Source organism: Myotis daubentonii, chromosome 11, assembly GCF_963259705.1.
Source record: "Myotis daubentonii chromosome 11, mMyoDau2.1, whole genome shotgun sequence".
NCBI lineage: Eukaryota > Metazoa > Chordata > Mammalia > Chiroptera > Vespertilionidae > Myotis > Myotis daubentonii.
In genome coordinates, this window is record NC_081850.1 from 37,063,639 (window position 1) to 37,079,727 (window position 16,089).

The following is a 16,089-nucleotide window of genomic DNA, read 5'->3' on the forward strand; positions in this document are numbered from 1 at the left end:
TCCTGCAAACACTCTCTGAGGCCATACAGTGAAGTAGAAAAGAGGCAATTTTCCAGAAATGCAGGCAAACTCAACGACATTCCTTTGACTATTTCAGCATGGTGTTTCCTTTGGCCTGGGTTATCCTCTACATGGGTTCTTGAAACCCTGCACTCGCAATCACAGCCCACAGGGAACCAGACTGGAGGCTGAAACATTCCCGAGGCAGTGACTTCCAGACGCTGCTGGGCTGACTGTGCTGGTCGGCAAGACATTTTCACTGCCTGCTGTTGAATGAGCAAAACTACGGGCAACGGGCTGAGGTTTCATATATCTACTGTACTTGCTTTAAAATGAGGGCGTTTTTGCTCTTCACTCATGTCTTTCCACAGGGGAGAGGATAAAAGAAGTGATAGAAGTGGTGGTAATAAAAAAATAATTTTCTTTAGTTGATAAAATAAAAAGTTGGCAATTCAACAAATATATATTCTTGTCTGTGAAGTCCAAAGACTTAGGAACCACTGCCTTAAGGGAGTAAAAGAATCACTTAGATCAGTAGATTTGTGTAATAATAATAATAATAATAATACAATAGCAGCTCTATGGTGTTCATTTATGGCAGACTATTTGGAGTCATCTGCCCAAGGAAGTACTATTCTCTACCTCTGACCCCCTCTCTGTAGACGAACAAAACAAACACCCCAGATTCTTGACTTGTACTACCTCGATATGAAACAGGGACAGATCAAAGGAAGTGCTAATAAAACCGGTTTTTCGTCGCCCTGAAACTGTCCATCAGACTAGATGTATGGGTTCCAAGCTGGAGAGGAGGAACAGCGTGTTACTGAAGAGGCGAAAAGAAACAAGGTAAGAGAATGTAAATGGGTCTTGCCCTGCCCCTCCCCACCCCTGTTGTCCCTGTTGGTGGGGGAGACATGAATAACATGTTGGGGAGTGAGGACAAAGCTGAGAATTGAGCAGCTTTTTGCCCTCCTTTTTGTCTGAGATGCTTCAAGGTGGAGGACTTACACAATGCCAGAAGGGGCAGAAGGGGCAGCAGAGAAGGCAACAGACATCCTTCAATAGAACAGCAGAGCGAAGACTCTCTCCCTAGCTCCCCCTGGCTCTCATGTGGTGTGAGAGAGGACAAGGAAGTTTCTCCTGCTTCTATTTGGAAGGGACTTTGGAGGTCAGCGAAGGAGACAACCATAGTCCTTATAGGCTGCCTCTCAAAATGAAGCAACAGGGACCAGCAGGGCGCAGGGAGCCAATCATCAGCCTATGCAGGAGCCAGGTGGGGACAGAGTTTGCAGAAAAACATTGTTGACCTCAGCCAGAGGGAACCACAGGCATCATCTATGCACGCAACAAAAAAGCCTACTGCAAACCTACGTAAGACCAACCTCAATAGGGAAAGTGAACTTTCCCACTCCTCACCACAACCAGCACACTTATATTTGAAGTGAAGAAATTAGACTTATATTTGAAGTGAAGAAAACTGCATTTATTGCACAGCCAACCTTATTAGTGTAAAGTTTATACCTATTCAACTAACAATTATTGAGCGCTAACTATGTGTCAAAAAATAGGGCTAGGTCATTATTTACATTATCCCATTTGATTCTCACTAGAACTCTATAAGGTACACACTTTTATTATTCCCATTTTACAGATGAGGACAGTAAAGGCTAGAGATGTAATAATTTGCACATGGTTACACATGGAAGTAGCCCATCTGCAATTCAAACCTAGGCAGGTTCATGTTCTTAACCACTACAATTTTATTTTCTCTTGCGGGCTTCTCAGGAAATGTGTATTTCCAGAAATAATTAAAACACAAGGCAATAGTGTGTTTGGGAATAAAAAATATACATTTACTACTACCCACAAGTCCATTCGGAGTTTCTCATGAGATTGGCTGCTTAAAATAAACAAGAGTAAGTTAATTAATTAAAGAAGTAATAAATGTAAATTTAATATAAAGAATATCAATTACTCAAGCAGAGGCACTGTAAATATATACTTAGAATTATAGTGAAGCACAATTGAAGCAATGTGATTCTAGCACTAATACCTAGTAAGCAGAAGCTTCCACCGAGAATGGCATTTGTGTGCAATCATCAAAGAGAAAAGAATTCAGTGTCATATCCCTGAAATTCAAAGCCACATCTGATGAAAACCTGGCTGAGAGCAGCTCCTATGATCTCTAAGAACCAAGGAGAAAGGGTGGCTGAGTCCCTTATTCAGCAATTATCTGCTGAGCATCTACTGAACACAAGCCACTGGGTTGGGCATCAGGGACACAGAAGAAGAGTACAGGGAGATCCTCTCATGCATGTTTCCGTCGCTCTTTAGTCAACAACCATAAGGTGGTACCGTTTGTCACATTTGCACGTATAAATCACTATCTTTGAAGGGAAAAGCTAATATCTACACTAATAAAAGAGAAAAATGGTAATTGGCGTACGACGATACCCTTTTCATTGGCTAATCAGGGCTATATGCAAATTAACCGCCAACTAAGATTGGCAGTTAACTGCCAACAAGATGGCGGTTAATTTGCATATGTAGGCACAATGCAGGGAGGCGAAAGGGAAAGCAGGAAGAAGCCCCCTGCCACTGACAGTGATCGGAAACCCAGGGGGGAGCTAAGAGCTGGGGGGCAGGGCAAAGGCGGAGAATCAGGTGCCTTTGCCGCCCTGGCCAGTGATAGCAGGAAGTAGGGGTGGAGCCAGAGGCATCCTGCAGAGGCAGGGGTGGAGCCTACGGGATTGCGGCCACCCCGCCCCGGCTGCCACTGCAGGTCCCCGCTTCCCGGGCCGGACGCCTAGGCCAGAGGCATTAGGCCTGGGCAAGGGGCCGATCCTGTGATTGGAGGGTGATGGGGGTCAACGCCTGAGGGCTCCCAGTATGTGAGAGGGGGCAGGCTGGGCTGAGGGACACCCCCCCTCACACACACACACACACACACACACACACACACACCCAGTGCATGAATTTCGTGCACCGGGCCCCTAGTAAAAAATAAAAGTATCACCATTGAGCACTACTTGTGTGGAAATGTGCCCAGTGCTATATGCACAACTGATCATAAAGTCATAACCTCCTGAGGTCTGAATAGGTTTCACGACTAAATAGACTGTAAACACAAACCATAATGATAGTACTATTGAGTATGGTTCCAGTACTGCACACAAGCTGGTATTTAAGTCTCCTCTACCCTTTCCATACTGAAACTAACAAGAGAGGAAGCTGCTCTTTCTAAATGTGATGTAAACTAGTCTTGCCATTGGCAAGTGGGTGGAGAGCCCGATTAAGGTTAACAAGGCCTCCACACAGTTGTTCCTCTTACAAATTCAAATAATAACTGGAAACCAAAATAGATTTTTCTTTCTAAACTATTTGAGGTCTTAATCTCAATAGTAGGATTTATTGTGAGGCAATCAACACATACATACAAATACATACAGTATGCCTATTTAGCGGTAAGCAAAGGGAGAAAATAAATATTGGAGAGTGTTACAATGGTACTGCATTTTATTGGGGGCTGAAGTTTGGGGATGGGGTGGAGAGTTGATCTAAGGTCAATCCCTAGGGCAGGACTTGGGCTCTTGGGGGCTTAAAAGCCAAACATGAAAATTACCGTATTTTTTCATGTATAAGACATGAAAAAGACAAGCTTCCATAGAGAATGGCATTTGCATGCAATCATCAAAGAGAAAAAAATTCAGTGTCATATCCCTGAAATTCAAAGCCACATCTGATGAAAACCTGGCTGAGAGCAGCTCCTATGATCTCTAAGAACCAAGGAGAAAGGGTGAGCACTACTGGTGTGGAAATGTGCCCAGTGCTATATGCACAACTGATCATAAAGTCATAACCTCCTGAGGTCTGAATAGGTTTCACGACTAAATAGACTGTAAACACAAACCATAATGATAGTACTATTGAGTATGGTTCCAGAACTGCACACAGCTGGTATTTAAGTCTCCTCTACCCTTTCCATACTGAAACTAACAAGGGAGGAAGCTGTTCATTCTAAATGTACAAGATGCGCTCCCCCCGCCCCTCACTTTTCCAACCCAAAATTAAGAAATCAATATTCTAAACATTTTGCTGGTTTTCCTCTGAAGGCCTTCTTCTTTTTTGGCATCTTAAGGAGTTGTTCTTCCTGTTTTCTCAACCATCTGATCATACACTCAGTGGGAGGAGGTCCAAACTGTCTCTCTGCAGCTCTATTTCCATGCTTTTTTTCATAGCTGATTACATTCAATTTGAACTTTGCAGAGTAAGACAATCACTTACCAGTATTTATATTTTTAGTTTTTGACATCTTTATGGGCTCAAAATGCCCTGGTCCCTCTCCACTTCTACCTCCAATTGTGGCATCAGCTGACATCAGTAACAACAAGGCTCATGATTAGAGGAAGCCTGATTGACAAGGTATGGGCAGCTACGCACCCATGCAGCTCCCTCCTTGGCTGACTTCTGTGTATAAGATGCCCCTCGATTTCCAGTCTAACGATGTTTGAAAAAAATAGCATCTTATACACGGAAAAATGTGATAACTATTTTGTTTTTTCTGCTTATTGAGCTATGTATGGCCTCCTAAGTCAGTGGACACCCAAGACTAGTTTAAGTGTTAGAATCCAAAGTAATTGCAAAGTCATCTTATACCATGCATGATCATATTGTGTCTATCATTTGTTAAAATGATATAAGAAAAAACCCTAAATAATCATAATAAAAACAAAACACCCTCTAAAAATGAAAATAATTAAGAATACAAATGATCCTAAATCAGGCTTTATCTATAGCGATGGCTTTCTGCTGTGTCAACTTGGCTAGGCTGAACTACATTCCCCGAATTCCCTTCCTAGTATGCTGCCAGACAGGGTGAGCTACAAGAGTTTCCTCTTGCCATGGATGGAGGACAGAAGGGAGGCTGCAGCTATTTGTAGCATACACACACCTTCTACTGATACAATCGACCTGTGCTGCCGTGAAAGAATATTACCAAAGTAATTACAGTCCCTAATCAGTTGACCCTAAGTTAATCAAAATGGAGATTATCCTGGGTGGTCTAAATACATTGGATACTTTTTCAAAGTGGGTGGGGGCCCTCTCAAAGTTCAGCTCATGCCCTGCAGCTTCAGCTTTCTGGTGATCTTGCCTTCCTGACAATCCTGGGAAATTAGCCACCAGTGTAACCAATTCCCCGTAATCAATTCTTTAATATACATACATATGTAGCTCCTACTGGGTCCGCTGCTCTGGCCGAACCTGGATTAATACACCTACTTCCATTCCTTCAACAAATACTCACTGGGATCCTACAGCAGTCCTGCACTAGCCTGAGAGGACAAAGTCACTGCCCTGAAGAAATTTTCAATACTTCTCTTGTGCCAACTTTCTTTCCAGCTATTTTTTTCAGAGGCCTGGTCATCAGAATACAAGATATACACAAAAAATTTTTAAATACCTTACAAGTTTAAATTCACAGCTATTTAAGGAAGTTTGAGCTTTTCCTTGCCCTCTAATGCACATCAAAGGCTAGCTGGCCTTCTTTATGTCCTCTTTTGAAAAGTATCTATTTAGATTCATTGCCCATTTTTTGATTGGGTTGTTTATCTTCCTTTTGTTAAGTTGTATGAGTTCCCTGTAAATGTTGGAGATTAAACCCTTATAGGTGATAACATTGGCAAATATGTTCTCCCATGCAGTGGGCTTTCTTGTTGTTTTGTTGATGGTTTCTTTTGCTGTGCAGAAGCTTTTTATTTTGCTGTAGTCCCATTTGTTTATTTTCTCTTTAATTTCCATTGGCAAACTGCAGCTCGCAAGCCACATGCGGCTCTTCGGCCCCTTGAGTGTGGCTCTTCCTAAGCCTTAGGAGTACCCTAATTAAGTTAATAACAATGTACCTACCTATATAGTTCAAGTTTAAAAAATTTGGCTCTCAAAAGAAATTTCAATCGTTGTACTGTTGATATTTGGCTCTGTTGACTAATGAGTTTGCCAACCACTGCCCTAGGAGCTGTATCAGTGAAGATATTGCTTTAGCATATGTCTGAGATTTTGCTGCCTGCGGATTCCTCTAATATTTTTATGGCTTCCCATCTTATGTTTAAGTCCTTTATCCAATTTGAGTTTATTTTTGTGTATGGTGTAAGTTGGTGCTCTAGTTTCATTGTTTTGCATGTATCTGTCCAATCTTCCCAACACCATTTATTGAAGAGACTGTCTTGACTCCATTGTATGTTCTTGCCTCCTCTGTCAAATATTATTTGAGCACAGTGGTTTGGGTTGATTTCTGGGTTCTCTATTCTATTCCATTGGTCTATATGTCTGTTCTTGTACCAGTACCAGGCAGTTTTGAGAACAGTGGCTTTGATATCTGGTATTGAGATCCCTCTTACTTTGTTCTTCTTTCTCAGGATTGCTGCAGCTATTCGGGGTCTTTTTATTTTTATTTTATCAAAATGACAATGTGGTACCATCTCACACCTATCAGAATGGCTATCATAAACAAATCAACAAATGACAAGTGCTGGCAAGGATGTGGAGAAAAAGGAACCCTCGTGCACTGCTGGTGGGAATGCAGACTGGTGCAGCCACTGTGGAGAACAGTATGGAGTTTCCTCAAAAAACTAAAAATGGAAATCCCATTTGACCCAGTGATCCCACTTCTAGGAATATATCCCAAGAAACTAGAAACATCAATCAGAAAGGATATATGCACCCCTGTGTTCACAGCAGCACAATTCACCATAGCTAAGATTTGGAAACAGCCTAAGTGCTCATCAGCAGATGAGTGGATTAAAAAACAGTGGTACATCTACACAATGGAATACTACACTTGGGTAAACAAGATGGAATTCTTATCATTTGCAACAGCATGGATGGAACTGGAGAGCATCATGCTAAGCAAAATAAGCCAGTCAGAGAAAGACAAATATCACATGATCTCACTCATTTGTGGAATATAATGAACAACATAAACTGATGAACAAAAACAAATCCAGAGACAGAGAAGCATCAATCAGACCGTCAAACCTCAGAGGGAAGGTAGGGGAGGGTGAGGGTAAGAGGGAGAGATGAACTAAAGGATTTGCATGCAAGTATATAAGCCTAACCAATGGACACAGACACCAGGGGGGGTGAGGGCATGAGTTGGGGGGTGGGGGACACTGGGGGGATAAGGACACATATGTAATACCTTAATCAATAAAGAGAGAAACAAAAAAAAAAGAAAAACAGAGGCTAAATGGCTTGACTCAAATCACAGGAGTAATCACAGAGGACTCGGGTCCCTTGTTTTAGCACTGGGGAGGCCTCTGGTGCTCTGTGTGGGCTGGAGGAGAAATGATGTCTTCAGGTACACTGGCTATTTATACCCTCATGAATGTTTATCTTCATGGAGGATGTTCTCAAATCAGGCAAGTTGTGTCAGTTACCTGAGCCCTGGCCGGTTTGACTAAGTGGATAAAGTTTTGGCTCATGTGCTGAAGGGTCACAGGTTTGATTCCGGTCAAGGGCATGTATCTTGGTTGCAGGCTTGATCCCCAACCTTCTCTCTTTCTGTCTCTCCCCATCCCTTCCACTCTCTCTAAAAATCAATGGAAAAATATCTTTGGGTGAGGATTAACAACAACAAAAAGTCACCAGAGACCTCGATATTGCCAAATTTAAAGGTCCTGGTTTCTCTACACTACTGGACACAGTTAATCAGTCCCTCTTTCTTGAAATACTTGTCCTAGTGTGTCTCAGCTTCTAAAAGTTCATGTACCAGGAAACCACTCAGTCCCAAGCAAATTGAGATGATTAGTCACTCTCCCTTTGAGACACTTTTTCTAGGTTCTCCTCCCCATACACAGTGCCCTAAGGTTCAGTTCTAAAAACATCTTCTCTTCTCAATCTGTATTCATGCCCAGATGATCTCATCTACTCCCATGGCTCTAAATACCTTTTTTGGTTTTTATATTACAAATTTATATCTGCAGCTTCAACCTTTGGCTTGAAATCCAGGTTGACTTTTCTGATTATATCTCAACATCACCACTTGGTGATCTAATAGACCTATCAAACATAACAAATTTAAAACAAACTTTTAATTTCCCTGCTAATCTGCTTTCCTATGTCTTCTAAGTCTTCTCATCTCAGCAAGTGGCAACTCCATTCCACGGGCTGTTGATGGCAAAAGCTTTGGAGTCAATGTTGATTTTTCTCTTTCTCTTACACCTTATGTATTATCCATCAGAAAACCCTGTCCACTTTACTTCTGATATATATATCTAAGATCCAACCACTTCTCACCTTCTCTACTCCCACCACCCTATTCCAAAGCACCACCATTACTTTCCTGAGTTACTGTAACAACTTCACCCAGCCCAGTCTATTCTCCCTGTGACAGCCAGAATGATCCTTATATAAAGAACCCTATTAGCAATCTTTATAAAAATTATGATTGTGCCTGGCTGATGCTCAATGCTTTCAGCGACTTCATTCTTTACTGTTGACAGTATTACAGATGTCCTCTTCCCCCCCCCCCCATTGACTCCCTCCACCCCCTCCCCAAGCTTTCCCTTCACTGTTATCTGTCCATGGGCTATGATATATGCATATAAGTTCATTGGTTAATCTCTTCCCACTTGCCCCTTCCCTCTGAAATACATCAGTCTGTTGCATGCTTCATTGTCTCTGGATCTAATTTGTTCATCAGTTTACTTTGTTCATTAGATTTCACATATAAGTGAGATCATGTGATACTTGTCTTTCTTTGATTGTCTTATTTTGCTTAGCTTAATACTCTCCAGGTCCCTCCACGCTGTCTCAAACAGTGACTTCATCTTAACCAAGGGAAGAACCCAAGTTCTTCCATGGTCTTTGAGGCCTATGACCCAGCCCTGCTTTCTTTATGATCTCATCTCCTACTGCCTACTCTGTTTATCTCGCTCTCTGCTTCCTTGCTGTTTCTGGAGTAGGCCACATACTCTTGCCTTGGGGACTTTGCTCCTTCTGACTAGGAGACTTTTCCTTCAGATATCTGTCAAGTTCATTCAGAATCCTTCCCAAGTGTCTCCTTTCTAGACAGAGGCCTTCACAGACCACCAAATAAGCTCTCTTCTGTGTCACTCTCTCTCCCTTTTCGTGTTTCATTCTTCAAATCATTAAAACCCCCTTGATTTGGTCTATATTCACTTTTTTTGTCTATGTCTCCTAGAGTGTAAGTTCCAAGAGGCTAGACCTTTTGCTATATTCACCACTGTATCCCCAGCTCCTAGACCAGCTCCTGCCATGAGCTGAATGAATGGATGAGTGAGTGAATGCTTAAGACAATCCTTTCAACTCTCTACCATATTTAAGTAAAAAGATCTGAAGACATGTTCTTCTGGCTTCAGTAATTTCAAAGTACAACGTCTTAGACTAACTACTTCCCTGCTTCCACCAATGACAATCTTCCCCTGATGCCACCAAGTGGAAGATGCTGACATGCCATCGTAGGCAACCATCTATTTTACCAAGGTGGATTTGATCCCCCTGCTTTAAACAGTGACAGTAATGAAACTCTTGCTCTGCATGCAGGGCCTCACTCTTTCATTCTATCTTCCATGTGAATTTGCATGAACACTATACACCATACTGAGATCTTCATTTTCTATCATGTTCCCTCCATGAAATCAATGAAAACTAAGAACAGCCCAACTGCTTGAAAAATGAAGCACACATGAGCAATGGCACAAGAAAAATAATAAAGGGCCATATTTATCAAGCGTTCAGCCTTAGTAGTAAAAGAAAAAGGTTGCTTTATTGTTCAGAAGTTTAAACACATAATAATAATGAATGCTTTTTCAGGTATGAGACTTTTTTTCCCTATATAAGTGTTATACAGGTGTTGGCAAAAGTAGGTTTATAGTTGTATTAGAAACAGAGTTAATAAAGCTACTGCAATGATAACCTGCATGTCTTTTTTTATTCGAACAACTTTAAGCCAACTTTTGCCCACCCCTGTGTACAAACATGTCATGTAACCATGGTGTTTGGAACATATCCAGGATGTGGCTTTTTACATACTTTTCTTAACCCAAGGACATTATGGTTCAGCTGGTTCATTCCATTTCACTTCAAAATTTTCTATTCTCATTTTTAAAAAATAGGATTTTCTCTCTATAAAAATGTAGGTGAAGATCATTAACACCATGATAATGTCTCTGATCCTTCTTTATACCTTAGGGCATAGGTCCAACCCTTTCCTCTCTTGCATATTTTACTCCCCTTTCTACTTTGAATAACTAAAAAATAATTTTAGTATTTTACAGTTTCATTTTAATAAATACATCAAATATAGAGTTGTTGACATCAGAGAGTGTCTGGCCAACTTGTTCACATGGCTGTGGCAATGCAGAATGCCACAGCCAATGAGCGATGCTACACTAAGGCCACTCCCTCTGGCCCTGGGCACAAAGGACTCTGACAGGAGTGTCAGATAGGCCCAGAACAACTCTATCATCATGTCTAAGAAACCAACTCCAAATGGTGGTTCCTCTTCATATTCAAATATAAATTTTAAAAAATATTTTATTGACTTTGAAATTCTTGTATTCAAAATTATCACAGCTAACATTGACAATTAGAGTTTAAAAACACAAACCTGACTAAACAGAAGAAGAAATCAAACACACCCTTCCTCTCACTTGACTTATCAGATTTATGACAGAAGCCACTATCCTTTTTTTCTTTTTAGATTTTTTTTTTCCATTGATCCTCAGAGAGAGAGCAAGTGAGAGGGAGAGAGAGAAACTTTGATGCTGGAGCAAAACATCGATCAGTTGACTCCTGCCTCCCAACTCCCACCTGGGATAAAGCCAGGCATGTGCTCTGACAGAGAATTGAACAGCAACCCTCGCTGCAAGGGACAACACTCAACCGACTATCTTTATATAAGGATATATCCTAGGAATAGTATGTGGTTCTTGCTGACCATACTCTCTGAAACTCAGAACAAGTAGGACAACAAAAGAAACTTCACTTTATGTTCTTCCTCCTGTTTGGGATACTCCTACTATATAATTTTTAAAACTAGACCACATGTTAAAGTCCCAGGCAACTTTAAAATACCTAGGCCAGTGGTCGGCAAACTGCGGCTCACGAGCCACATGCGGCTCTTCGGCCCCTTGAGTGTGGCTCTTCCTAAGCCTTAGGAGTACCCTAATTAAGTTAATAACAATGTACCTACCTATATAGTTTAAGTTTAAAAAATTTGGCCCTCAAAAGAAATTTCAATCGTTGTACTGTTGATATTTGGCTCTGTGGACTAATGAGTTTGCCAACCACTGACCTAGGCCCATCCCTTGAGATTTTTATTTACTCATTCCATGGAGGGCCTGGCCACAGGTGTTTCTAAAGGTCCCTGGGATTCTGATGGGCAGCCAGGGCTGAGAACCTTCCTCTAAGTCTCCTCACCTTCCCCATCAAGCCTTTACCTCCTATTATGTCATGGATTTTTCTCTCTTCTGAGCACCTACCACACTCAAAGCCAGTAGGGATTTCCTATATTATCTCAAATAGATCATAAAGCCCAGTTTAGAGGCAAAACAATCTCCTATTGATCTTCTTCTTTTAATCTCCTAGTGCCTCCACAGTGCCAAACACATTGGCAGTAATAGCCACTATTTACACAGCATCCATTATGTCATTTATGTTAACCCTAATGGGCAGTATTATTATGCCAATATTGCAAATGAGGAAACTGAAGCCTTCACAGAGGTTAACTTACCCCAAATTATATACCAATTACACGACAGTTATACTTCACCCCAGATCCATGCGACTCCAAGTTATTTCCTCTTGCAAAACAACAAACTTATAATTGATTGAGTTTTAAATAACCTTGTCCAGTTAAATACTTTAAAAAATTAAACAACCATTTGTTTTGGCACATGAAGTTGTTGAAATGTTGGTTTATATAAACAAAGGTAAGAGAAACAAAGGTCAAAATGCACTCATTCCTCCTTTTCAATTGTCTAAAATTATACAATGGACAGTCTATGGCTTCTCGCTTAGGAGCAGCTTGTTAAAGCTACTTCCGGTTGAGAGTCTTTAGATGACGCACTACTTCTCTGCCTCCCCAGATATGAATCTTGCTGAAATGTCCCAGTATCTTCCCATGAAATGAAATCATTCTTGAAGGGAAAGGGAAATCACCATGTATGCTGACTTCTGTTGGAGGAACCTTCATTTGGGAAGATGACTCAAGGGGAAGAACAGTCACTCATTCTGACATTACAACGGGACAAGCAGGTAAACATCAGGGTGATTTCCTAAGCAGGCCATGCTTTTTTTTTTTTTTTTAGTGGATATCAAATTGGGGCCGGTGGCTCCCTCATACCTCCTGCTTTGCTGTCAGTTAATAGGAGGCGCAGGGGTAACAGACTGTGCAGAAGCAGAAGCAGGAGCAGAGATCTGGGAAAAGATCATCAGAAAACTAAACTGGAGTAACCCGGAGTAGTGTATTTTAAAGGCTATTCATTTGCAAATGGAAAAAGGAATAAATTGAGGCACACATGATTCTTGTATAGTTAAAGATGTGTGCTACTTCTTCGGTATCTTCTCTTAGAAAATGGATCGTTAAGCCACGTGTTAACTCGGCTGCCCAGCTAATGAAGTTAATTCATCAACATTTACTTCCATAAAACCAAAAAGCACCTGCAGTCATGAAGCAACTGTTTCCTTTGAGACTTTATATTTATAAACGACTTCTCCTGAAGAAATGTGAGGCTGCAGCATTAGAGTCAAAGCTGGCCTGCAGAGAAGGGGTTAAAGCCTGCTGGCTGAACTTCCTCAAAGCCTCTTCTCAGTGATGTCCACACTTTCTCAAGACAGCCGGCTGCAGAGCGCTGAGGTCTTAATTTACAAAGAAGCAAAGCGCCCAACCCCACCTCCCACCTAGTTTAAGATAGAAAAGTGTATCCTGTCACTTTTTAACGAAATGTTTAATACTTTGGAGTAAGATTTTAAACAGAAATTGCATAATAATTTTCAGGGGTTTTCAATAAAATATATATTAGCACCAAATTAATTTGTCTTGGTTCACAGTTCACCTGATATATCTGAAAGCATGCACATTATGCACCGGATGTGCTTTTATTATAATCCGCGATTTTGAAACAGATAGGAAAAGTACAAATAAAAACAGCAGTCTAGCAAGCCACCCAAGTCCTAAGTAGTTTTTCGGAAGACATGTCCTCACAAATGACCTTTTGCAGTCTATTTTTCAGTAGGACTATTTCATCAGTGACACAACACACAAGTTACCCCTCTGAAATAACCACCAAGCACTCCAGTAAACATACCTTTAAGGACACACAGTGAGTCGCGTGTAAATTGTTACAGGAGACAAGATGGCAGCCACAGGAAACTGTGAGTGGAAGGTTACAAAATTTCTAAGAGCAGAAGTGGTTTTGAAGTAATAAGTGAGCAACAAAAAATAAACCTAACCTCCGCAGGCTAACCGCCAGAACAAGCAAAAAAGTGCACTGCGCTGCCCGCGCCTGAGGAAGTGAGGCCAGGGGAGGCTGCAGCTCTCACAGAGGAAGTGAGGCTCCTTCGGGTTTGACAAACCATCTCACTTAAGTCAGATGCATCCTACTTAGCGCACGTCTGGCATTTAGTCCTCAAATAATAGAACACACAAAGGCACGCTCAACCATTGGTGTGAAACATGCAGGCAACCTTCAACTTAGAAGGGGGAGTGTTTGGGGGTTTTTTTGTTTTGTTTTGTTTTGTTTTTTAAATATATTTTATTGACTTTTTACAGAGAGGAAGGGAGAGAGATAGAGAGTCAGAAACATCGATGAGAGAGAAACATCGATCAGCTGCCTCCTGCACTTCTCCCACTGGGGATGTGCCCACAACCCAGGTACATGCCCTTGACCGGAACCGAACCCGGGACCCTTCAGTCCGCAGGCCGACAGGCCGACTCTCTACCCACTGAGCCAAACCGGTTTCAGCTGGTTTTTAAAAAAATAAATTTTTTAGGTGTTTTGTTTTGTTTTCCAATTACAGTTAACTTTCAATATGATGTTGCATTGGTTTCAGGTGTATAGCATAGTGGTTAGACAATCATACACTTTTTCAAAGTGCCCCCCCTGAGATTTCCAGTACCAACCAGGCACCATATGTAGGGAGAGTGTGTGTGTTTAAAATGGGGGTTTGAATTGATTCCAATTATATGAAGTTCCAGATAAGGCAACATTATGAAGACGGAAGTGGATCAGTGATGGCCTAGGGCTAGAACTGAGGTCTGGGAGAGGAGACAGACCGAAAAGGGGCCATGATGGGGACTCTTGATTGAGTAGAGGTTAAATAACAATAAATTGGCCAAATTCATCAAACTGTACATTAAAAATGAGTGAATGCTATTGTATGTAAATTATACTTCCGAGAAAACTATTTTAAAAAACTAAGGTTTGCAACTTGGCTTTTCAGGTTTTGGAATACATTCTCCCCCAATAAAAGCATGTTATGAACGGTAGCAAGCTCCCAAGGCCAATCCTCTGCCTCCCTACAATATGAATTACAATGTGGGTGAAATCACAGCCTGGAAGTCCACTAAGTCCAGGGACGTCAGAACCACAACCCATTTTGCGCCCTAAGCCCTACTTGAGGGAGGAAGAGAGGGAAATTGTCAGATGTTAAAAACTAGGCACTGGTGGTTGGAAGTGGAAGGTAGCAGTGGGGAGACCTCAGGAGAGGCGAGGCAGAAAGCCTTCGCTGGGCGCTTCTGCGCGTGACCGTCCTCTAAGCAAAGCTGTAGCTCATACTTACTAGTTGAAGAGAGGGGAAGCCAGCGGAGGTGCTTATGCTTTGTCGATGGTACTGGCCAAGGTTTGGTGGGAGAGTAAACTGTTTCCTTATTTCCGCTGAAGAATACCTTGGGTTAAAATAGAAAAATCTAAATGAAGTGATTATTTTTTTAAAATCATCACAGTTATAGATACAATCTTTGATGGCATCCTATAAAATTTCTGCATTGGCTGGGCAACCGGCAGGACTGACTACAATGTCCACAGCGGCCCGTGGGTGGACTTCTGTGTGACAATATATACCAGTGATGGCGAACCTGTGACACTCACTTTTTTGGTTGATTTTTCTTCGTTAAATGGCATTTAAATATATAAAATAAATATCAAAAATACAAGTCTTTGTTTTACTATGGTTGCAAATATCAAAACATTTCTATGTGTGACACGGCACCAGAGTTAAGTTAGGGTTTTTCAAAATGCTGACACGCCGAGCTCAAAAGGTTCGCCATCACTGATATATACCCTTGAGAAGTTCACAGAGGCCAGGACGCCCACCATCGTGGCTTCTGCCCAGGACTGGAAGGATGACAGCAGGAGGAGGAAGATGAGCTTGAAGCCCGAGGAAAGGGTGCAGGGCACGCGGCTCCTTCCCAGGCCATTCAGAGGCGTCGGCTCCCTGTGAGGACATCTGTCTCTGACCAGAGTCCTTCAAACCCCCAGCTGTCGTTTTGATCCGGTCATTCTCCTTTACAGCAGTGAAACCCTTCTGGTCACCTTCTGCTGTAGCAGAAAACGCTAGAGAACTGTGATATGAACATTCCTACCTCCCGAGGCACCTGAGGTGGTGTCTGAAATCCAGAGGACTGCCTATTTTCCACACTGCTCCTAGTGCTAGATCCTTCCAGTCACCCATCCTGACATTGCCGAGCACTCAGTCAGCATCCCTGGTGGCCGGATGGAGCACATGAGAGTTGTTCTCTATTCTCCACGCAACCTGCTGGCATGAGCCTGCCGAGCAGTGAGATGCTGGCTTAGGGGCAGGTTGACATTTGGGCATTTGTTCGTCCTTTGTTTGGAGCTCAGAACACATGTTCTCAGGAAATCAGTTGGTGGTTGGATTCTGAGGCTCGCTCACAAGCATGTACTTAAACCACGAGGCCACCACAGACTATAACGAGAAACTAACAGACTATTGAGGATCGATGAGATCATGTATTTGAAAATGCTGTGTTTCAAATGGGAATATGTACATTTAAAATTGTATCATTTTGAAATATTATGAATAAAGCTTAATATGTGTTCTTCACTA

General features: G+C 41.8%; 1 protein-coding gene across 4 annotated transcripts in view; it reads right to left on the reverse strand.

Moving 5' to 3' along the window:
- The window catches only part of DOCK8 (dedicator of cytokinesis 8), a 200,254-nt gene that overhangs the window by 140,672 nt on the left and 43,493 nt on the right, over positions 1–16,089 (reverse strand). For 2 of the 4 annotated variants that reach the window (XM_059656823.1, XM_059656822.1), the window contains exon 2: positions 14,803–14,908. The exons of 1 other annotated variant lie outside the window; for it this stretch is intronic. In XM_059656823.1, coding sequence (XP_059512806.1) covers positions 14,803–14,908 — 106 coding nt within the window. Of the gene's footprint in view, positions 1–13,328; positions 13,469–14,802; positions 14,909–16,089 lie in introns of those variants that run through there. One more of the 4 variants, XM_059656824.1, reaches the window with a different exon arrangement.